Genomic DNA, 24927 nt, shown 5'->3' with positions numbered 1-24927 from the left:
GGTTCGTGCGAACCCGAATATCATGAAGGTCGACACGAAAGAATCCTGAATCTATTCGTATTAGAACCAAACAATAAAATTTCATAGAAAAATTGTCTAGTCTTGCTTGTAAAATGATGTAATTGATAAACTAATCGCTTTCCTACGAAAAATAGTGTTTAAAAAACGATTGACGAAGCAAAGTTGATAGGAAAACGACCTTCATTGTAAGTATTGCTGACTCTAGTTTAGCTTTGTCGGGAAAATAGACCATCACTTTTAATTAAAGTCATTAAATTTATAAGTAATATTGTATTCGGGTTCGCCATTGTTAGTATTCGTGTTCGTCCGAATCTTCCACAAAGACGATATTCGGCGAATCTATTCGGGTTGGGGTTCGTATCAGCCCATCCCTATAGTGGCTTCACATGTACGAACCCTCGCATTCATGGATACGTTTCACTGGTGACACCCGCAAACTCAGCATGAACTACCTGAATTTTCTGATTGTGTCGGCATGACAAGCCCAACAATAACCTCTTCGACTCAGAGCCTCACCTGCACCTCTTCAGTCGTTCACGTTCTGCAGGAACAAAACTCAAAGCTGGAGGTGCATATCGAAACTTTAACCCAACGTTGTATTTGCTTGGAGTACGAAATGTCGCGCAACCAACACCGTGCCATCCAGAAGCTTTTATATTTGTTCCTGGCAATACCTTTGCAGCTTTGATAAAGGTTCAAAAATAAAAACTTTAGAAAATTATTTCATTTTTTGCTTAATTAATGAAATCATTTAACAGAAAATGTTTTAACACATTGTTGTGTAGGAGTTATTTTAGCTAGATAATGGAGACAGAAATAAATAAACTTGAACACGGAAAACCTAATTATAAACAATGTCATGTATGAAATCCAAATTATAATAAAAACATGACCTTTGTAGACTGGGAGGCAAACGTCAACAGCATTCAAGCAATAGCGTAAACAAGTCTAACATTAAGCAGGATGAACATTGAACAGCCAATTAACAGTAATTATTCAAGGTTGGGTTGAAATCGCAAAATAGTTAGGTGAACAAGCACAGTAAGCTATACAGAAAATAGCATTATAATAAATAATTTCAAGACAGAAATTTTAATACATAAATGTATCATTTTCAACTGAAAGGAGGTGATGTAGCAGCCGCTGCACTTTTTACCAATCATGCTTTAAGCGTGTGTTAAGTGCGTTGAAGTAAGGCTAACATGTTGACAATGATTATTAATTTATCGGAATATAATAATCAGATACGATTAGTACAGTAAAAAGAAAGGCGTTACATAAATATGTAACCACGTGAAAGACCCTACATTTTTTGCGCAAAATCAACAAGCTGCTGTAGCTTAGTTCGAAGACTTATCAAACCTCCTTTGGAGACTGGCAGTAAGGGATAATCAACTGAAAATCCAATCTTTTCATTCTTACTCTGTTTTTCAAACAAGTCAATCACAGTGTCTTGGTTACTAAGGTACGAAACGCCATTCCCATTTATGGCCGTTGCAGCCATAACAACATTTTGTTTTTTACAGGGCAAAAAGGAGTCACTCAGTAAGTCCTGAGATAACCTTATTATGTGATTCACTCGTCTTATAAGGCTCGGGATCCGGGTTTTACAAAGTTCAATACTCAAAGCTAAAAATGCTTCAGGTGGTGCAAAGATGAAGGCAGCCATGTGCTGAACTAAGCGCAGAATAACCTGAAAATACAAAAATACTTATTGAGCGCAAGGAGTTAAAAGCAAATTAAAGGCAACATACGAGAAGACAATTAACTCCGAAATCGGCTGGGACCAAGATGTATTTAACGGCGTCTACTGTATGGCCTTTCACTAATTGTGAACAAAAAATAAATAGGCTATACAGTTACAGATGTGTAAATTATATTAGAAATATTAAACAATATAAACCATTTCATTGTAACAGCGACTATTTTGAATTCCTTCGGCTGTGCCACGTTGTCCTTCATAGCCAGCTTCATTGAAATATGGCTCCGAATTTAGAATTAATCCTGTTCATGAAAGCAGACATATTAAGGCACTTCATCAAATCTTTAAACCTAAAGCTTTTTAACACTACACTTACATAAAGCAATATAAATGATAACTAAAGCGATTCCTTATTGACTTAAAAACTTTAAAAAATTGACTTTATAAGAAAAAAGAACTGAAAAACCGGAAAAAGAAAAAGTCACTTCAAAGTCAAAAATTCGTAGTGATACTTAAAAACTCCTATCTTTCTTACCACAAGACGCGAAATTGCTTTTCTAGTCGCGTAACTAATGTGATAAGTTATTACTATAAGTGATAATGATAATTATGGTTGAATTGTGCAACGTCGAAAATACAATATTGCGTCATACATACATCACATGACAGAAAAATGCTGCGGGAGACGTTGATACAGACCGTTTTATCCATTCGGTTGCAATATAAAACCTAACTTTTCTCAAAATTTTCAAGGAAACTAAGAAGTAAACATATAAAAGCGATTAATTTGCAACAAAATGTGCTTAAATTTAAATTGAATTTTGTTGTTTATAATTTTGGTGATATTTATGCTACAGCGCCAAGCAGCACTTGGTTTCCACGATTTTCTTGTTATTCCCTACAACCACAAAAATTGACTTTATTGACCAAGAATCGTCCTAATGATAACCTTTTATACAACTGATGAATTCAGATAGCTATATGATACATACTATCGTACTGACCTCCATAACACAGAAGCTTACCTTGGATTGAAATAAGAACCTGAAGAAGATTGGAATCTTTGCTCCAAACTTCATTGCCCTACAAAACATAAATAATATTTCTTGCAACTGTGTCAAAAAATTTGCAAAATTGTACTTTTTTGAATCATCATACAAGGATTTCACAGACATCGTTTCTTAACCCTTTTTTCTACGAGGCTACACTTTTGCTTTTAAAAATTGTACATCACCCTGACTCAGTACATTGACTGCTAAGCATACTACAGGTGTTTAATAAAATTTTGTTTTATGCAAATCTTAGTTAAAATTCACACTCAATTAAATTCAGTGCAACGGTAGCTCTGCCGCTGACGCCAACTACGGGTTTGCTTGATTCAAGAAGCCAATTCTGTTAGTTTCAGCCTTAAATCAGCACATTTCTCGCTTTTTATTCACACTAAATTTAAAAATGAAAGTTATGAAAAATGATTACTTGTTTGTTTGCTAAATTCACCAGACTTTTGTAGTGCCCCTAGACAAGAAACACTGGTCCAAAGCAATGGACCATAACAAATTTTATTGCAATTAATTAGAATAGCTCTAAAAATATGCGACTGAATCGTTTTGTGATTTTTTCAAAAATATTTATATTGTGTTATTATTTTCAAATTTCTTTGAAAGTAATAACACTGTCATTTTCATGCTGTCATTGCTAGCAGCAGTAAAATGGCAAACTAAATAGATAAAACCGGTGTTATACACTATTAAAAATAGTGTTATGAACAATATTTATGATGTACAGCAGGGTTATGGTATACAGCAGGGGTGTTCAAATGATTTCTGCCATGATCCACCAAAACCAAACCTGACAACGTGATGATCCACTAAATACGAATAGTAAACATATTGGACATGCTTTAATTTTTACGGTGCTTTATTTATGTAAATTCAACCTACATTGTAGGGCCTACAACATATTAATAACTTTTTAAAAGTCAAAAGTGAAGTGTGCTACAGCTGCAAGATTGTTTCAAGACTACATTGGAAGATCCGCACAAAAAGTTGAAAAGATCAGGATCCGGATCGAGATCCGCCATTTGAACATCCCTGGTATACAGTATCAGTAAAGATCGTAGACAGGGAGGAAAAATGAAGTGTATTGATAGCAGATAAAAACTTTGCAATGTGCACATGCTGTGTATGTGTAAAATTTTTCGGTGGCCCATCATTTGCAGAAATGTGGTTTAGAACAGAGACTGCAAGATGCCAACAATTTCAATTTCTCTAGCTTTTATGTTCGAGAAGTTCTTAACCTTTGAAATTTCCTTTGGATAAATTTAGTTCATTTTTAATGTTAAAATCCTTTCAACTTTTTACCTTTCCTACCCATGTGCCCAAAAGGCTGACACAAACTTTTCCATTCGTGTATAGATTTGGGTTAAGACGAGATGTATATGAAACATAATGAAATCTGGGTGGAATGTTTGGATAGTCCCAAGGAAGCTGAACATCAAATGCAAAAAGGCCATCTTCATACGGCGTGCTGTGTGGGCCTTCGAACAGTACCGACAGCAAATCCTGTACAGAAGTTATTAAAAAATCAGGCAAGACATTTCGCTCAAATTATTACTTATTCATGTGAGAGAAAATAGCAACTATGGGGTATTGAACAATTACCATTCTGTTTTCATATGTTTTCACAAATATTCCACTTGGGAGGGACTGCAGAAGGTAGAGGTCACGCTTGACTGCCTTCATAAATATCTTCATGTTTTTTGGTTGGAACTCCACCGACAAATAATAATGATTAGAAGGAACTTTGGGATCCGAATAAAACTGACATCCTAAGAAGAAAACCAAAATGAATAACTGAGACCGCAAAAGTTGATTGATAAAAAAAGACGGTAAGATTTGTTTCTGTAGTAGTTTAATTAAGGTTACTACGTCTAGCAGATAAGATTATGAATCTTTCAATTATCACAACTTTTGATTTTCATGCATAGAAACAATCGATCGACCTATGTCAGTTTCTCCAGGAGTCATCATAATGATGCTTGCTAAGTTATCATCATCTGGAGCTATTTCTTCCACACCCAATATCTTCTCATTATCTTCACGAGATGAGACAGTGGATACAATCTCATCAATAACAGAAGAGACCACTATAGTGTCATGTAGCTGTGAATTTTCTTTGTTACTTGAAAATTCAGTTTCATCTGAAGTCACAGAAGAAATTTTATCTAATTCTTGTTGGCTTTGTGATGGATTTTGAGCTAAAGATGAATCATCTCCACTGTCAAGAGTTTCCCAGCTTCCCTCTGAGAGATCAGAGCTAGTTGTACTTAAATCTGAGTCGATAAATGTGCTTTCAAGAAGACTATCTACTTCGTCTGGGTCAATTAAAAGAGCTTCCTGCAGATGTATATAACAAACAAAAGCTGTAAGCTAATCAAAAAATAACAACAAATCAAAATTACACCTACCAACTAATCAACAAGTTACTTAAATGACTTTTATTAACGATAAGGTTTCTACCAAAGGCAAAGTTTCATTATTCATTCTTTTTTTTCATCTTCAATGTGGGGAACGAAAAAATTGTGCTGACGCAGGTGGTTGCAAACATATTAGTAGTTAGGACATTTTCCACAAATTGGACGGGAAAAATGAGACAAGGCTTCGAGGTCAAAAACGTGCATTACGGACTAACGGGAGAATGAAAAAAGTTGATAGCGTCAGCACGGCTGACAAACCCAAATAGTGGAATTATAGTGGAAATATTACCGCATCTTTTCCTAATAAGTTTAAGTAGCCCAATGGGTCCCTTCAGCAAAAGAAAATAAGCTTTTACATTATGAACTACTAATTAGGGCTAGAAAAGTTCATCCGGCTAATAACCTGTAACAAGTAAAAGCTCTTAACAATTAAACATTTAATCATTAGCCGAAAACCTACAAATAGTAAAACATTAGGAGCAAAGTTTTAATAATAATCCATTGATTCGGGGAAATGTGCTGTTCTGTTAATCATTTTAATGCTTGAATAGTTTGTTTCCTTGAAAAGTTTGGAGTCTAGCATGACATACATGGTTAATACAATTCACCAAGCTTCCTGAGAATAATCAGTGGGCTTACATGCAATAAACAATTTGACTTGCCGTTTAATGACAATGGCAACTAACCACCAGCTAATAGCAAATATTATCCGGCTAACGGCCAAATTCCAAGCTTTACCACTAACACACCATAGGCTACTCTATTGCCTGTCTCCTATTTTAATGCAAACCTACTTATCAGCTCACAGGATAATAATTAATATTTTTTGTGCAGCTATAATGCTATATCGATGGTTTTTAGCCATGTTTTAGAATTTAAAGTGTATGGGCCACATAACACAATTCTTGCTGGGTCAAAAACAAATATTCTCAACTAGTTTGTTGTAAACTTTATTTTTTAAACCTTGGCATTTCATCTAATCTTAATGGCTTACCAAATCTATTATGATTTTTATTTCCTCGCTTTTTGCCAGTTTAAACTGGAAAACCTGATTGAACTAACCACTCTTTTCTCCGTTTTCGGATTTTAAATGTTTACGTGCAAAGGACAAACTTCCAACTATCTCAGGACAATCAACATATTAACATAAAATTACTTGTGTATGCACTACGGCTTAACAGTTGGCATTTGTGCTTGTGATAATAAATTGGATAAGAGTAAGTACAATGCAAGTTATCAATATCTGCAATTCCAACAATTCCACTTGCCATCATCAATTGAAAATTTAGCAGAATGGCTCATGAGCCCAATTTACATGCTGAGCAATCATGCCATGAACTGTAATTGGCCGATTGGCAAATTCGAACATATCTCCCAAGCAAACAAGACAAAAACCAACAACCCTATATATTACTACACTAAACTAATAGTTTTGTAAAAGGCAAACTAACCTGAGGAAAAATCTCACATTCAGTTCCATCTGACCAATGAACAAGAAGTTTCCCTTCATTAGTCACTTTCAACAGTTCTCCTATTACTTGGTTAGTTTTTACTGCTTCTTTATCACTTAAGGAACAAAGACGAACAACAAAATCAGATACCCGAAATCGAAAATCTGGATGCTCCGAAACCTCGTATACACTGAGCTGAAACATTTTGACAGTGAATAAAAAACATGAGCAAACTCCAAACACCTGAAGAAGTCAGTCGTACGTACAAAATTACAAACTATGCCTACAAATATGAGCACCATATGGGGTTTAAATAATCTGTGGTTTTGATCACTTCAGCAATACAGTTTGACCATCGCTAAAAGTGGGGAGCAAGTTCAAAAACAAGTCGGCCTTAAATCAAAAACTAGTTGTCAGTCAGTCTAGTGGAGAAAGAATTTTGAATTCTGAATTCTGAATTGAATTTCCTGAATTTCTACAACAACTACCAGTAAATGAAGAATATTTGAAATGGAGCCTGATACTACTTTACCTCTTCTTGTGCAAGTTTTTCAACTTTATTTGAAGAAGAATTTAACTTAAACCATTGAACAACCACCATGCGATTTTCATTATCAGCTGCCAGAACCACTCCATAAACATCTGAATGAAGAAAACTTGAAGTTCCTGCTTCTGAAGGAGATCACAAAGTAGAATATTTAAGAGAAAAATAACAAAATTTATAAAGAAACTTTAACAATACTAACAAACTTGCCAGCATTTTCTCTGTAAAGAAAATCTCCAGGACAAAAATCATTATCATCTATATGGTTGACATGTACAAGTTGAGTAGTTGGAACATTTTCGGATTGAGTTCCATCTTGCCATTCAATTGTTACCATCGTATGAGTAGCACAAACTTCTATAGCTACACTATGATATAATGTTAGTGCTATAGTGTTACAATTACCAGAAAATGTACTGATACTTGGGCACAACACTTTCTTACATTTCGTCGACTGAATATCCACATTTCCTTCCAACTTGGCGCTTTGTAGCAATTAACGAAGAGAAATAATGTTTCTCACAAATGTTTTTCTCTATAGTTTTTGTTTCATTTGAATTATTTGCTACCTGCTTAGTGGCTGAAGCAGTGGTCATTTCAACCTCTAACTACCAAACAATAAATTTCAGATCAACGCATAACACATAAATAAATTCACCAATAGCCTTTGGCCACAATGCAGTAAAGGCTTATTCACTAAGCTTACCGTAACTAAAAATTTCAGATAACTCAAAATAACTTTTAAAAAATGTGTACTGATAAGTAACTAAGTTTATAGTATGTAACATAGTAGACTCCGCTTGTTATGACCATCTGGGGTTCAAACCATTTTGGTAATAATATTTGAATATTCACAATAACCGAAGTTCCTACACTACAAATTCACCACACCAGGATTAATCCAGTTAAAGGCATAAAATGACAAAATTCATCAAATTCTTCGTTTATTTCATTAACATTAAACGACAACATTAATGCAAATGTCGGTGGGTGAACTAAGAACACACGTGGCATAATTGTCACTGTCGCGCTGCATATTTGACACAAATAATTTGAAAGAAATGGAAAAAATTGTAATAATATCTGAAGATTGGTCGTAACAACTAAAACTTTGTACAAAGTAAATTAAAATTTTCTCTCAGTTTTGAGGAAACAAACTTTCAGCACATATTATAAGGGAAATGCTCCATATCTATTGTATATAGATAGTTTAGTTTGCTACAACGCACCTGCGAACCTTCTTTATCCATAACCCCACTTGTTGTAACATTGTCCAGTTGATACTCATATGGAACATTAATTGTCTCAGAATTAGCAAGATCTTGTTCAATCAGAAATTCTCGCAGAATGTTAAGTAACTTTACCACAACTACATTGCAAGTATAGCCAGATCTTCTCCAACCACGAAAACATAGAAGTCTTTTGCGAAGAATTTCACTAGTACACGCAGAAACTACTCATAGTACCAGAACAACACACAACACTACGAGAAGTTCTACTTCTTTAACAATGCTATACGGCATTAAATTTCTTACCTCAACTTTTTCTGAACTTTTGGCGGAAAAGCTGTATTGCGAATTGAAATGGAAAAGCCATTTGCAGGTGATCCAAAAAATTCCACTTCAAACTTTCCTGCCTTTTACAAATACATTCAAAATGAAAATTGACCAGTGATGGAAAGAAGTCGTAATGGCCGTGACAAAAGTCAAGTCACTACCAGCACAAGCCCAAGTCAAACCATTTTAAATAAATTCTCAAGTCGAGTCGAGTCAAGTCAAGTACAAGTCTTAACATATGCAAAGTCACAAACAAGTCGCTATTTACGATTTATTTTGCATTTGAGATTGATAATAAACGGCTTTCTGGATACTCGTAACGCAAATACAAACATAAAATCGTATTATATCCATTTCTGACGCTTTTGCACATTCAATAAAATGTATTGCATGGTGATTTTTGAATACTTTTTTTCACAAATAGAAAATCCTATTCTATAACAATTTGTTTTGTGACTAGGATCAAGTCAACCAAAATGTCTACGTTAACGCGAGTCGAGAATTTTCATTCACTTCAGAACTACCTAAAGCGCTGCTGTACTCAACTAATTATACTTAACTACCCACATGGCAAGTGAGCTTAATTGATTTCTGATCTGTAAGCAATGTGCCAATATCAGAACTCTCACTCCACTTTTTGAGCTGGCCATCTACTTTCATTTCTTCAAAAACAACGTCTTCTTCCACATTCGTTATTTCTGGGAAAGTGTTTGCTTGATGAGTTTTTCTATTCAAACAAATACGTCATTGTAACAGCAGTAAATTTCCTTAAATATATCCGATATGGCACTCATGTCATGCTGTGTGTTGGAGCAAATGACTGTGTTGTGTGGAACACTAACAATAAATCTAAAATCAAACTGTATACTTAAAGTGAGGTGCAAGTACAAAAACAAGTTGATCCTATATGAAAGAACACTATTAACCAAACATTGTGGTAACATATTTTGAAAAATAATCTATGGTTAGGTATTTATTGGCAAAAAAAATCGCAAAAAGTCTCAATTTTTGGCCTTCATTGTGCTGCGGATGAAGGCTATTGTTATGTCATAAATTAATCAAGTTACTTGACAACACGATGCTGCTGTTGCTTTCCTTGTGCAGTAGTCAACTCAAGTCAGAAGTGTAGGTCATAAGAGTTTAGCCTATGCCCAATTAGGCATTATGTGAAGAAATTAGCAACATGAAGAATTATAACTGAATAAATTATGATTATTTTAAACTTAAAATATCTGGTAGCCCAATTATTTGCATCTGTGAAGTTACGATATCCTTTGGACCGTATAGGCTGCCCGTCAAACCGGCACTTTCCTGGTTGCTGTGGTTGTTTTGGCAATCTATACAGCTGTAACAGATACATACGTGATATATCATACAGTAGGTGTTGCTGACTTTATGAATTTGTGAATGTTGTCTATGAAATCACAAGAGCCTTCATCTACGTCAAAATTAAGGCCAATTTTGGGATTTTATTTTGCTTATAACTACCTAACCAAGAACTATTTCACCAGAATATTCAAAAAGTTGTATTCTTTTATTTATGATCAACTTGTTTTTGGACTTGTCCTTTCACTTTGAGTATTTGTAAAATGACACTTTCGAATAGGGCTGTTTTGATAATTAATCAGGAGTTAGAAGATTTATTACTTTTTAATAAAAGCACCAGACATACGTTTTAAGTTTTGGCGCAGGTGCTAGAGTTGCCTTATGATCGTTTTGATTATCACTTCTATTACTTCCATTGTCATCACTTGAAGATCCATCAGAACTCAAATTATGTTTTCTACTAATTTCTCTTTTAACCGATTGATATGCTTCACATTCGTGATATATGTTGGCTGACGATCCTCCGACAAAATGAGATGTTCTGGCTTGCTTTCTTTAATACAAAAAAATTGAAAAACTTGAACTATAGAAAAACAACAGAAGTATTTTACGATCCCAGTACTAAATATAATTGCACATATACACATATAGCTTAGCTGACATATGAAACCCACAACTGACTGAAATCCATTGGTTTAAAGGAGTTAAGGTGTAGAATTACAGATATTTAACTGAGAGATTACAACCTCATGTTTTACACCATTAATGTTATATACCTGGTTTGAACACATTTTGCAAAAAAATAGCATGATAACATTTCACAAATAAAACACTGCAACCTCTCATATGTTCTTGCTGCTAAGCTACGCTTTGCACGCTTTGGTTTCTTGTTTGGTTTCATTCGTGTTTTCATATGTGCAACATCTGCTTCAGTTAAATTATACATAAACCTGTCTCCAAGACGTATGTTTCCCTTCCAAAATCGACATAAGCGATGTACACTAAACAAGTAACAATCGAAAATCAGATTTCAGAATTTACGGAATTCTTACACAGAAAAAAGCCTGATTTATTGACATACTGTTGCAAATGGTCACCAGAGACTTCTGCAGGAGGGGGTTTATCTGGATTTTTAGACAGATTTAGCTCAATTTCCATTGTTGAGCGATCACTTTTGTCTGAATTTTCTGAGGTTTTTATACTTAACGCTGTACCGTCATTTATATTACAATCATCACCCTCTGAAACAGGAATTACTTGTGATGGTGTAAATGCTCGTTGGATCCAATGTACTTTTATGCTATGTAGCTTCAACTAGAAATAAAAGTGTCGCATCAATGTGAAATTCAATTTCATTACAGAATAAAACCACCTCTACAAATACAACCTGTTCAACAAACACTTTTGCTCGATTATCTTTTGGAAGTTCTCCCTGAAGCCACTCAATCTCTTTAAAAGCTTTTAATTGTCCACTAAGTAACTGACCGGGATAGAATGGACATCCAGTTTCAGAAAAAGAGCCCTGCAATATTTACTCATGTTTTACACACACGATCCATATACAGTGTATACCGACAAATTTTTATCTTTTATCTATGACAAGGTATCAGTGCTGTAACCAAGTCATTTAGGAAATTGACTTTAGTCAAGTCGAGTCAAATTACTAAATTGCTCAAGTTAAGTCAAGTCATTATAATGCAAGTCAAATCAAGTCCTACGAAGAAGGCAATATTACCGCCTAACGTTAACCTAACACAAACGCTATAAAACCCAAATCTACCTTGTAAGTTAAAACTTAGTTTAATTAAACCCTAAATGACTAAAATCAACTTTTAGCATGTCCACTTCCCTCACCTACTGACCTAATCACCTATATCTATAAACGAATGAATGAAAATATATCGAACGCGTCATAAACTACCCACACCATACTATTGATAAAATGACCGGTACATTGCTATCCCATGTTTTACAAGCTATGGCATTGCACCACAAACGGATGAAGAATGTGCGTCATAACGGTGTATTGTTTGATCATCAAAAATAGAACATAAACTAAACAACCTTGGTGAGGTAGCATCACATAGACATATCAGTGATTATACGTTTAAACGATCGTTCCCAAAGAAATCAAATGTTTGTAATTCAGTTGGTCAATAAATTAACAACTAAGATTTAATGACTTGTATCAAGTTACTTAAATCCCGAGTCTCAAGTAAAGTCATTTCAAGCAATGACTCGAGTCATTACAACACTGCAAGGTATACTATCATACACCCTTACTCATACTAATCAAACAAGTTACCTACACGATCACTGGCATGAGGACACAAATCTTCAAGCAGATCACATCCATCCGCTTCCATACTTAACCGACCTCTAAAACATGTTTTTGTTGCAATTATGTGAAAGCTATTAATTTTTTTTTGATAAGTGAGTCTATCAAAAAATGAAGTACCTAAACATTTTTGTGAAAACAAACAATAGTTGTCAAATTCGTAGCACGTATAATAATTGTGGCAGCTGCTCTATGTGGAATAAGTGTTCTCTGTGTGATTGACTATTCCTTTCAATTTTTATTAGGGTTTGCTGCTATTTCTCTATTAACAACTAGTACTAAGTTCTCATAACCACCACAACAATGACAAAAAATAAAATGATTGAATAAATGATTAGTATCAACTGGTAGTGCTAATACCTTTATACGACACTTTGTGATGTATCACTGCCTAAATAATAATCACAGGACACTGTCCACATAGTGCAGGGGCACAATTTAGTTGGACTGTAGCTATTGGAATCATTTCTCTTTGCCTTATTATAGAAGTACAGGGCATAATGATTCATGAAAAAACATAAGCCAACAGCAAGCTCTATAAACAACTGCATATAAGAATATGTACTATTGTATTTCGTTTTACTACTCAATCTTTACTGGAACAGTTTCATAAGATTCCTCAACCAATACACCTTATCATATTTCAGTGTCACATCATAGAATATATGACACTTCAACTTAACCACTTACACATTCCCGTAACACATAGGATTTACATCTATTTGCATCAGAACACTATGAGATTTATTTAAAAATATAATTATTTGTACCTAATGTATATTATCTTAAAACTATGAAAAATTTAAAAAGGAAAACTTTATTTTTTTAGATTTCCATGCTGCTGAAGCAGTATCTAAGTAAAGAAAAAATTACACCACAAAAGAGCATTAATAACTGTTATATAAAATGCTAGTGCACATAAACTACGAAAGTACCTTGCTCCATTTGAAAATCGAAGTATGAGGCTCCCCATTGCTTGCTTAATTCGTCCTAACCAAGGTCCATAAGTAATATAATCTCCTTCAATTAATGGCTGCGAGAAAGACATAATTAACAAAAGCATTATTTGCCAAATTAAAGTCAAGAATTACCAGTACTATTCAGATAAGTATGGCCATATTAGAGTGAAAAGTTTTACGAGTTTCAAAAGCAAGGCCAAACCAATGCAATGTAATGGGAAAAATATGCAAGGGTGAATACATGAATTTTTATCTTACTCTTTTTTGCGATACATAAATGTAACAACCTAAGAAATAAAAAGAGCTAAACGGCAAGTACCGATAATAAAATTAAGGTGGTAAGTACTATCAATAAATAGAAGGTAAAAAATCAGATACAGCAGATTAAATATTTACTTCTTGAAACTTGCTCAAAAATGTTTTCAATGCAAGAAAACTAAAACTACAGTGGATATGAACGGACTTGTAACAGAAAATCCTTTACGTAACATATCTGTTAAGATTTTAGTTCCCCTTTGCTCTTAATTGCATTGTGTGTTTGTTGTGCCTCCAGCATGTTAGTATTGTGAAGCCCAGAGTGTGCTTAGCTCGATAAACGAAGTGTTGTTGTTGTTAATTACTTTAAGGTTGTAGCTAAATTTGCTGTTATAACAATTTACTTTTGAATATATTTATTCTATAGATTAAATTCTGTTACAAGTTTGTTTAAACTTGGTCATGTTACAGTTCAATTAAACAAACTTCTATCAGCAATTAAACATGGCAATTGCTTTAACGGATATTTTAAAAGCTTGGAGGTTCAATACCGAACCCAACCCATCATAAAGCGGCAAGCAGCTGAGACATTGGTTGAAACTATTTTCAAGTTTTTTAGAGTCACTGGGTCGCATTTATCAAAAAGCGGATGCTCCTTATAAACTCACTACACTGTTTGCATGTGAGTATGGACATTTTTGAGTACACAGAGGATTGTACAACATTTGAAGCCGCAGTTGCCAAACTGAAGATTGTATATATATAAAGGCATCGAATGTTATTATTGCGCAGCACTTTTTTGCAACAAGGAAGCAGAGGAACAACGAATTGCTAAGTGAGTTCCTGCAAGCATTGCAACTTCTGAGCAAAGATTTTAGTTTGAAAGCTGTGTCAGCGGAGAATTACAGAAAAGAACTTGTTCGAGATGCTTTTATATATGGTATGTCCTCACATTAAGCAAGTCATCGTTTGTTGAAAAACAGTGAACTGACGTTTGAAGTAGCATTCGACAAGCCAATACGTTTAAGAGAGCATTTTCATTGGAGATGACTTTAGGATCTAACTTAAAAGATTTACACAATAACTTACATCAACTGGGAGTACTTAGTAATTAAGCGAGTATTTGCACTTCATTCGAACGAAAAGTTTACCCTTCTCCACAATTAATAAGAAAAGAGTTATATCAGCATGCAAAACTTGCGCTGAAGTTAAACCACAGTTTTACTGCAAGCAAGATGACACTCTTATCAAAGCTACACAACCGATGGAACGGATAAGTCTAAACTTGGAGGGTCCCGTCCCTTCTGCTAGTCATAACAAGAATTTATTGATTGTCGTCGGTGAGTTTTCGCATTTGCCTTCCCTTGCAAAGACATGACAGCTTCAATTCTAATCAAGTTCACAGACAAACTCTTTTTGTTGTGCGGCACACCAGGTTCTGTTCATTCAGACAATGGTCCCGCATTTGCATCAATCTAGTTCAAAACCCTATTCGTTGCAGAGACGTACTGCTTTCCGCAAATCATGTATATATCATCCAGCTGGAGATGAACAAGCAGAGAAAACCGTTGGGACTGTATGAAAATCAGTTCAATTTACCCTAAAAAGACATTACTTGGATTATACACAATGGGAAAGAGTTCTAGATGACGCCTTGCACTCGATTCAATTGTTGTTGTTTACGTGTCTAATCTGTCGCCTAATGAACATTTTTTAACTTTCAACGTCGTTCTTGCACAGGAGCAAACCCAGTTTCGTGGTTGATTACAGCAGAAAAGGTCAAACGGTTTGTGAGAACAAACAGGAACGATCCTCTTGCAAATGATGTTAAACTAATCAGTTTCAATCCAACTTACGCCAATGTACGTTACACAAATGGGCGTGCACCGCTTTGTTCCTTGCCCAGCAGACAATAGTGAACATGATGAAACTAGTGCATATCCTGGTCAAAATGGCATGGCTGAAGTGGCTGAGCAATCCAGTTCCTAACTAGTAAACGATCATGTAACGGATGAGAGAGTTCAACATGATGGAGACAACACGGCATATGCCGAAATCACTAATGTTAATGACACACCTAGGCATTTAGTGTGGCATAACAAAAATGTGCCTCCGTGAAGATGAGTAATAAGCAATTGTCTAAGTATTAAAAGGTTCTGTAATGTTCTTTTTGTTAACACTGTTTTGTTACACCCCATGTTCCATTTGTTTTGGGAGGGAAGAATGTTATGATTATAGTTCCCTTCTTAAGCGAAGAGAGCTTAACTAGGTAAACGAATTGTTGTTGTAGCTGAGTTTGCTGTTATAATAACTTACTTTTGACTTAATATATTTTATAGGTTAAATTCTGTTATAAGTATATTTAAACTTTAATAAGTCTTTTTTCATATTTTCATACTTTAGAAATTATTGTTCTTTTTTCCAAAAATTCAGTTTTGGTTCGCTGCAAAAAAACATGATTCGGTACACCACTCATTTTAACCGTGCTATGCAAATGCATTTGGTTAGTTATAGTGCATGGTAAGAAAACTATAAAAAGTCAGTAATTTTCAGATCTAAACCCACATATATTTGATGAAATGAATTGGCATCAATCCCTTTGATAACCTTGTCCATTCCAACAATAACTGCATCGCAGATTACACTGATATCTATAATTGTTCCAACCTGAAAATTTTCAAAACAAATTTGGGAAAATCAAAAATAGTATGCCAAACACATTAACAAATTAACTAACGTATCTATGCAAAAACAATCACCTTTTTATCACTTTTTCTCCTGATCACATCATGTGGAAGAGATGCTCTGTCCACCAACTGCAGCTATGACAAAAACAACACCTGGCTTTAAAATGGAGGAATTGCATAAGCAAATAACATGAAACAATTGTGAGAATTGTACTGTATCTCAAAGACTAAATAACTATTTGTCACGAGGCAGCCAGTGCATCACATGACCAATATATTAAGTAATCAAAAGATTTTCAGACAACTGCATATTGATGATGTCTTATGCTACAAAAATAATGAAGCAAATAACACGGCAATTACCCTGCTCTCATGTGATCTGGTAACCAAACCCAAGACATTCTTTATTAGAAGCTGCAATTTTTCCATACCATAAATGTGTTTGTTCTTTGAAAGTGAAAAATGGGATTCAATAGACGCCCTATTTAACTGGCGCCAGTAATCAAGACATAATTAATCGGCAAAAATTATTCCACGCGGGAAATTGTGCAAGAAGATGTAATAGCCGGTGAGTAGGTCACAGCTACAATGGATGGAATCATGTTTTACGATATTGTCCTATCAGACTCTAAGACGAACATTGTTCAACGAGGGTGACCACGCCTTATATCAACTAATATGGTACATTGTGGCCATTACAAATAGACTATGTTGAAAAGAAGACACAAACTGACGCACTGACAGAGTTCTGAGTCAGATGTTGAAAGCATAAGAGTCGAAAGAATAAAGTTACAACGGGAGAAGTCAATTAGTGTGAATAAAGAATGTTGGCCGTAATGTTCTAAGCCAGCGTGGTCCAACTACAGGCCCGCTGGCCGCATGCGGCCCGCCGATAATATTTTTGCGGACCGCGAGCTTTCACAGTATTGATTTAATTTATTTTAATTAGAACAAGTATAGCTTTTGGATAAAAAGTGTCAAAAATTTAATTCAAAGTTGTAGACAGCAGGGCCTATACTGTTTCAACCTATCAGGTCTCGTCAGTACAACTGGATTTCTTAAAGGCTTATATGTACCTAGTATTCCGGACGTTTTTGTTTCCTTTAAATATTCCACAGTTTTCATGTTATGTATCTTTTAAATTAGAACCCTAATAATGGCTATTGCGCAACAGTCAGAAATTTGGCATAATCCAATAATTGCGACAGCATCATTGCATCCATTTGATTGTTTCGTCATAATAGCATTGGAAGTGGCCCGCAAGTTGTCACGTTTTTGTAAAGTGGCCCGTAAGTCAAAAGTAGTTGGACTACGCTGTTCTAAGCTATGACAACTTATGAAATAAACAGTAATTTTACGAATTAATTAAGTAATTTTAAAAATTATGAACAGTAATTTTACAACTAAAACATTGACAGTAATTACTACTTAATCATAAATACTAACAATTGGTGGCGATTGTGTGAAAGTTGTCAATATATATATATTGTACATTTGCTGCTGGTCGTGTTGTTTTGTTCCAGAAGCCAGTAGGTTGATGTAAGCGAAAATATACATTAAAACCCACTGGCAAAGTAAGACTGTTCCGAAATAGATTCATATTGCACTAATTAGTCAACGACAAGGCAATTAACAATAAATGGTGACATGGATTTCAATCAACAACCAACCAAGCAACTTCTGTTACACTACGCATACTTTTAATTAGCGAAACTGCAAAATTATAACTAAGCTATATGTACTGCATAACTATGACTAGTAACTGAAAAAAGTACTAGCGAGACAATAATATAAAAGTTAGTGGCAAGTGCTAAAGCAAGTAAATCATGGGTGGACAACCTTTTGAGCATGCCAATGGAGTCTAAAACAAGCTGATGAGCTGCGATCGACCTGAACCAGCCGGCCTAGAAAAAATTGCAAATATTGCACGCATTTCAATTGTGTTTAAAGGATGAGCGTAAACAGATAAAAAGGCTAGTTAGCTGTGCTCTGTGTGTATGAAATAAACCCCCAAAAAGCAGGTTATGTAATGACATGATTTATGCCAAACATTTGTATTAGTAACTATGAAATAGAATTACCAATGTTTCATATTTATTGTGAGTTACATGAAACACTAATTATGGTATCACAGGGTGAAATCAACATACTTGATTAGTGGGGTTAGAACGAGTGTGGGCAAGCTTTTTAGATCAGGAGCCAAAAAATGTTTAAACTAATACAAGCGGGCCATGCGGGTGCATGAAACGAACAAGAGTGATAAACTACAGTTTATTAACAACATTGTTTGCAATAATAAGCTTGTTAAAGATGAACAGATAAACAAAACTTGCACAAAAATTATTTACATTTATTTACAGTCTAAACAAGGTCCTTAAGCTACATTTTTTTTCCAAAATAACAAAATTTGGAGTTAGTTTGGTTGTGGCGATTGTCAGAACAGATTTTAGGTTAGCATCAGTCAATTGAGATCTGTGCTTCGATTTGTTGAAATTCATCAAGCTGAAAGTCTGTTCACAAACATACGTGGAACCAAACAGTACCAACATACTCTGTGCCACCTTTCGAATTTTCTGAAATCTGGCATTACATAATGAAGTCATTCAGCTTCAAGGCTTCGAATTCCTCTTTTAAAAGGTAGTCACTCTGAAGATCGATTAAACCCAATTGTAACTCCGTCAGTGCTGTCACAGCAACTTGAGACAAGGGAGATGAGACGATTAGACACAATTTTTCGAAATCAAGAAATCTACGACAGAATTCATGATGCAGATCATCTAATAATTTGCTGCATTTATTCGCATGTTTACGGACTTCTTTTATCGTCAATACAATGGGAAAATGGACAAAAGAATTGTTAAGCATTTGCTCTGAAAAGAAATCCAATTTGCACCTCGATTTCCACTGTTACTAACAATTTTTTAGGGCCATCAGTTTTGATGAAATTTTAGACTAAATTTTACTGGCAGTGTCTTTCATATAATACCAAACACTCAAATTAAAAACAATAATTTTCAAAATATATATTTACAATATAGTTCCCAGGTTCACAATGAACACAGAGAAATTTTGGAATGCTTTGCAGCCCACCCTTTGAGAAGCACTCCTTTACAGCCCAGTAGAAGGCTTTTAAGTCAACTGCCTTTAACTTAAAGTTTTGGATAACTTATTAAACAAACCTGTTTGGTGTCCACGAAATTGTATAGTAAAATCAATTAGAATACCAACTTTGAATATCTCAAAAAAATTAACTGTTGGGTTCGAACAACTTTCTACTGTCAATTGGGCAGAATTATTTCACATAATCTTAATAGTACCTTTGATTCTGATACAACTTCTCTGCTGCCTTCTGGATACCATGACAAGCTCACATAGCCATTATCAACCACATCTTGAGCAGCATCTGAATCTTCATCGGAGAAAGCAGTTTCTGCAAAAAATGTTTTAAAAGAATTTGAACTTTTTCCCAACTGCCAACTTGCAACTTTTGCACTTGCAGTTGTAAACTCTTAGCTATATGAATGTCGTTTGCACATAATAGAGTGATATTTGTTCTTCAATATACATGCTGCATGTGATACGCATTCACTGAATGTGTTTGGTGTTTAAGAAATGTTGTTTCGATAGGAGTAAATGGTCATCGTTAAGATACACAATAAAAGATGAAAATTTGGTTTCAGGGAAGGTCAAAGGTTAAAAACATCGGCCAATGCATTGGTGAAATAGCGCTAAAGTCGATGAATCGGTAAGTTGTCAATACAGTACTTCCTCGATTATCCGTCCCTCGTTTAACCGGCATTCGATTATCCGGCCGAGTGATCAATGACTTTGGGAGGTGACAACCTGTTCAGTGTTCACTGAGGCGCGCCTTCAGTACAAAAAAAGTACGCCTGAGCGGCCAGAGTCGACGGGCGTTTAATCCAGGCATTAGATGCTTCGTACATGGAGTGAGACGCCACAGTCTTCCCCTGGTCGCCACAGTCTTCCCCAACTGTATTTGTTCTCTCTGTTTCTATTTCTATGATGTAAAAATACAAATTCAATTATCCGTTTTTTTTGCTTATCCGGTCAGATTTTTGAAAATGTTGACCCAACTTGACCGGATAATCGAGGAAGTACTGTACATCAATTTTCTGATGCTTAACATTGGTATAGTGGCATCAGTACATTACTAATGTATTTTGACCATGTTAGTTAAGGATACTAATCTTGAAAGAAAATTCAGGCTGAATCCTTTGGCTTCAACAAAGTGGAAAAAACAATAGCAAAAAGTGAATGATTGACCCCAAAACCAAAAATAATCACAAGGCTTTTTTTATAACTTCTTGGAAAAATATTGTGGTTTCTATTGTTAAAAACTCTGGGCTAAAAATTATGTTTAAAGACAGAGCATACAAAAGACAAATGATGTTAATACTAATGAACATGCTGTATTTCCCAAAATTATTCAAAACCATATAACAGCCATGTCATACCATTATCAACGAAAACTTATATTCAAACAGAACCTACCAGCTATCATTGTTATTATATCACATATAATCAGTAGCTTCTACTACAGACAATGTTGTCTTGATTATTGCAGGCATAAAATCCTCAATTGTAGACAGGAAGCAAGAAGTTGTGGAAATTTTTTTGTGGGAACATATGCATCAATAACATAATTTAAGCTTACTATTAACATCAAAAAAACCTGCTGTTCTTTCCACAATGGCATAGCGTGTTCTTCCATTTTTGGATTGACCAATCACAAGATCTTCCGGAAAAAAACATTGTTCCATTTCAAAAACAGTAATAAGTATTGATTACTGTGAAAATAGCTAACATAAAGAAGCCAAAATCATAAGAAAAGCATTAAATTAAAGCAAAAAGATACAAAGTCAAGTTAATTGTGTAAGTGGCCACTAGATTGGTTATGATGCCCTGGTTTAATAGTTCTTCAACATCTGGGTGCCTTGCTAAAAATCCACTCTTCCAAGATGATTCAGGCATATTATTATTAAAGCAAATAATTTTCCAGCTGAATAAAACTAAGGTTTCTTTCACTGCACGTCTTATCTGTCAAAAATCCAGAACTAGACATGCATGGAAGTTAACCTGATCTAACCATACAAACTTTGAATAAGCTCTGTGCTACAGTAACTATTGATTTTAAGACGTCGATTTATGTTTGGTTACTGTATCCATATTTAGATATAGTTAAATATCATAATGTATGTTGTACATTTGGTAATCTTATACTCCGAGAAAGGGCTAGACTGCTAGAGTAAGGTCCAAAAGATGTTAGTGTTTAATGCAAAATCAAGATTACTTCACTTGGTGGCATTTTTGCAACAATTTGGTACAATAAAGCTATTTCAACTCTCCCAAAGTTATACACTACCATTTACGGAAATTTTAAAAACATGCTGAAAGGCAGGCGCCACTAACCCTTCTATAGGCTTAGGTTAGATGGAAAATCTTTGAAGCACTGGTGAGTGATTGCGCGTTTTACAAACGTAAGATGAAAGTAGAGTGTCATCTTCAGACTGACGAAAAAAGTTCCACTAAGCTTACCATACGTCTCGTACTCTTGTTTAAGCCGGGACAGTCCCGGGCAGTCAACCAAAAAGTCCCGCCTACAGATCATTACCAGTAATTAACTCATTAAAATTTTCTTTCATTTTTTATGGTCCAAACAGTTTTGTAATCGCCCCAAGTGTAGTTTAGAATTCTGCTTTGACCATCCCTAGGCATAGGAGAAGTGGTATGTAAAAAGTCCATTTAAGCTATTTACGGTTTAATTTAAGTTAAGTTAAGAAAACAATGTTTTTTATTAACTTCGGTTATTACAATTCTATGGTCGCCCCATTCGTCTAGGATTAGCCCATAGGAAAGGGAAAAAAGAACGCACAGATTAGCCATTCGTATGAGCTAATGGTAATAATTCTATCTTTTAAAGTAATTGTTAGGGCTTATCTTTGACGAATCGGGTGCTATGGTATAAATCTAACAACAATAGATGCATAGTATGCTAAAATACATATTTTAGTATACTATCATTTTATTTTATTCTTATAACATGGTCAATTGTCAAAAACTTGTTTAATAATAAACAAATTTGTTGCTGGAAATATTTTAACAACTTTTCTGAACCTGATGAAAACATTTTGGAAATCAATCAATTTAAACATCTAAAAAGCAAAGAACAAAATTTGTTCCAATTACTTGACGATAAACTTACAAAAACTGGTTATTCATTCAAAATATAAAATTATCTTGTATGCTTACCCAATTTGCTTCCAGCAATAAGTTATGACTTTCCAGGCTGACAGAAAATCAAATCTGAATGAAAAAATTAGGAACATGGTTATGGCCATATGTAATTTAATTAATAATACACTTGTATGTGTATTATTACCTTTGGTTATTGCAAAATTTAAGTTTTTTTTCTAAGCTACTTTTGGTTTAGAAATTCACAACTTGATTCCGATTGTTGCATCTAACCAACGATATAAAGAACTTTATATAGATTATTTAGAACTTTATACTTCTTTATATCGTTGATCTAACACAATGCCATTTTTCAAATTTAAAAATATTATATTTTGATGATAGTAGTTTACCATATTTGAAAGTCACGCATGAGATACTCTTCAGGGTATGTATGCTTTGGCTAAAGTTCAGAAGTTTAAGTGGAAATTTACTGCTGTCTCTTTGAAGTGAGCAGCAAAATAGTATGCTTAACTGCATGCATAGCCTAGGCCAGGGTTTCCCAAGTTTTTTTTTGTCTGCGAAACCCTGCAGGGTTATTTAAGTTGACAAGGAACATTCAATACGCCAGAAATATCAAATTAACAAACGTTTTTGACCTAATTTGTCATTATTTAGGTTTCGTATGGTGGTACAATAAAGTGCTAATTTCTTCATTTCCTAATTTCACCTATCGTTCCATCATATTTATACAATACAGTTAATTAAAGCAAGTTTTATATTAACGTAGAGCCAAGTCTGATTGACACAAACACAGTATTTTAAGATTATGCGGTATAGGCTAGTTTCAGTCGTGTATACCATCGTCTCCAGCTATAGAAGTACCGGTACCTTACCTGTAGGTAACTACATCTGTTTGCTCACTTTGCTGTGCTACCTGTTACGACTAAGTGCTAGGGTACTAACTAGTAGGCCAGACTGCAGTCCGGACATAAATTTGGTACTTTTTTAATGCACGGTTGACCAATTTCCCTATCAGTTTCGGAAAAAATGTGCACGGATACAACTAAGTGTACTCATAGCACTTTGTAGGCTAACTTTTTTCCCATATTTCCCCAAGTTCCAGTTAAGTAGCGTCAGAAAAAACTAAACAGAAATACAAAACCAAGATGGCACATACGATATGCGTGGCTGAGATTTCAATCTCTTTATGTGCGGGTGCGACTGGAATATTGCTAAAAAATGCAGTCTGGCAGGTAGGTTTAACTATCGTAACTTAAATGACAACGACGTAGTCATTAGTGGGCATTATCGCGGTACTATAATACAGAATTACCGTACTGCGGTACTTTTTCCGAACCGATATACGGGTACCGTTGGCACTTTTGAAAATAAACACCGAATGTCTGTACCGAATTAATTTTTTCAAAAAATTTCAATTGGTCTCGGCACTTTTCAAGTAAATATTTCAAATATTTAACAAGTATATTATCAAAAATGGATGTTAAATAATTCTTAATACTAACTTCAGCACCTGTTGATCTTTTTTGGTCTAGAAATATCAAGTAAAATTGCAAGCGATTAACGTCACATTTGTTTTGACTTGGAAGAATCTTTACCGGGGTCATAATACCGGCAAATATTGCATTACAGCAGCATGTTTTACACAAAGCATACCGAACTACTTTTTTAAAATAGTACCAAATGCCGGAACTGTCAGTACATTTTTTGCCAAATGCCGTTACTGACGGTTACCGCTACTTCAGAGTAACGACTCCCCACCTCTGGACATAATCAAGGAGGGGCAAGGGGAGACAGTTGTTTACAGCAAAAATCTTCTCTCCGCCAAGAAATATTTGTGCTCTTTAATAATTTGGGTAGGCTATTACACAACATTGCTTGACTAAATTGCAATTTTTAACCATCTTTAATGGAACCCCAAAGTTTTTATGGAATCCTAGGGTTATGTGTAACCCGTTTTGGGAAACTCTGGCCTAGGCCTATAAAGTAGGCTAGCCAATTTGCGAAAAACTTTATATAGCGCAAAGTAAAACATAAATAAAGCAAGTTCACACAGCCATGGTTTTTATATTATTAGAAGCGTTCTGATGCAACCGCAACTGAAAAAGACGAGACGCAAAGAGAATAGGTCGCGATGGAATGCAAATAAGGACATGCGAGTTATACATTAGATATATAATTTTTTTTTTTTAATTTTAAAAGTTACAATTTTTCCATATTTGTTAGCTAAACAATAGATGTGGGCTATACTCCAATAAATAACAATGCTTGCTTTAATTAAAACATACACAATAATAACAACAATTCTAAGGTTAATAAAGTCTTAAGTGACTGCAACATGTTATTTTATATTGTTCATAACTTGCAACTTCAATAGATCAATACGCACAAAATTAACAT

At 34.7% G+C, this 24927-nt stretch overlaps 1 protein-coding gene across 2 annotated transcripts; it reads right to left on the bottom strand.

Moving 5' to 3' along the window:
• Nucleotides 1–584: 584 nt before the first annotated feature.
• On the bottom strand, nt 585–21168 carry LOC143452158 ((E3-independent) E2 ubiquitin-conjugating enzyme UBE2O-like). 2 transcript variants are annotated; one of them, XM_076953021.1, is made up of 23 exons: nt 21008–21168; nt 19632–19744; nt 16387–16449; nt 16193–16294; nt 13349–13446; nt 12385–12454; nt 11463–11597; nt 11157–11389; nt 10915–11076; nt 10422–10628; nt 9317–9476; nt 8729–8829; nt 8423–8630; nt 7638–7801; nt 7404–7561; nt 7182–7321; nt 6650–6844; nt 4725–5118; nt 4384–4550; nt 4084–4284; nt 2749–2806; nt 1925–2025; nt 585–1714 (listed from the first exon to the last, which is right to left on the bottom strand). In XM_076953021.1, exons 1-23 carry the CDS (start codon nt 21093–21095, stop codon nt 1325–1327), a joined length of 3708 nt encoding a protein of 1235 aa, XP_076809136.1. In that variant the 5' UTR covers nt 21096–21168; the 3' UTR covers nt 585–1324. The 2 variants fall into 2 exon arrangements, with proteins under 2 accessions (XP_076809136.1, XP_076809135.1); XM_076953020.1 differs by having other exon boundaries at nt 20990–21124.
• Nucleotides 21169–24927: the final 3759 nt, after the last annotated feature.

This window comes from Clavelina lepadiformis, chromosome 4 (genome assembly GCF_947623445.1).
Source record: "Clavelina lepadiformis chromosome 4, kaClaLepa1.1, whole genome shotgun sequence".
In the NCBI taxonomy this organism is placed as follows: domain Eukaryota; kingdom Metazoa; phylum Chordata; class Ascidiacea; order Aplousobranchia; family Clavelinidae; genus Clavelina; species Clavelina lepadiformis.
This window is presented reverse-complemented; position numbering and strand designations above follow the sequence as displayed.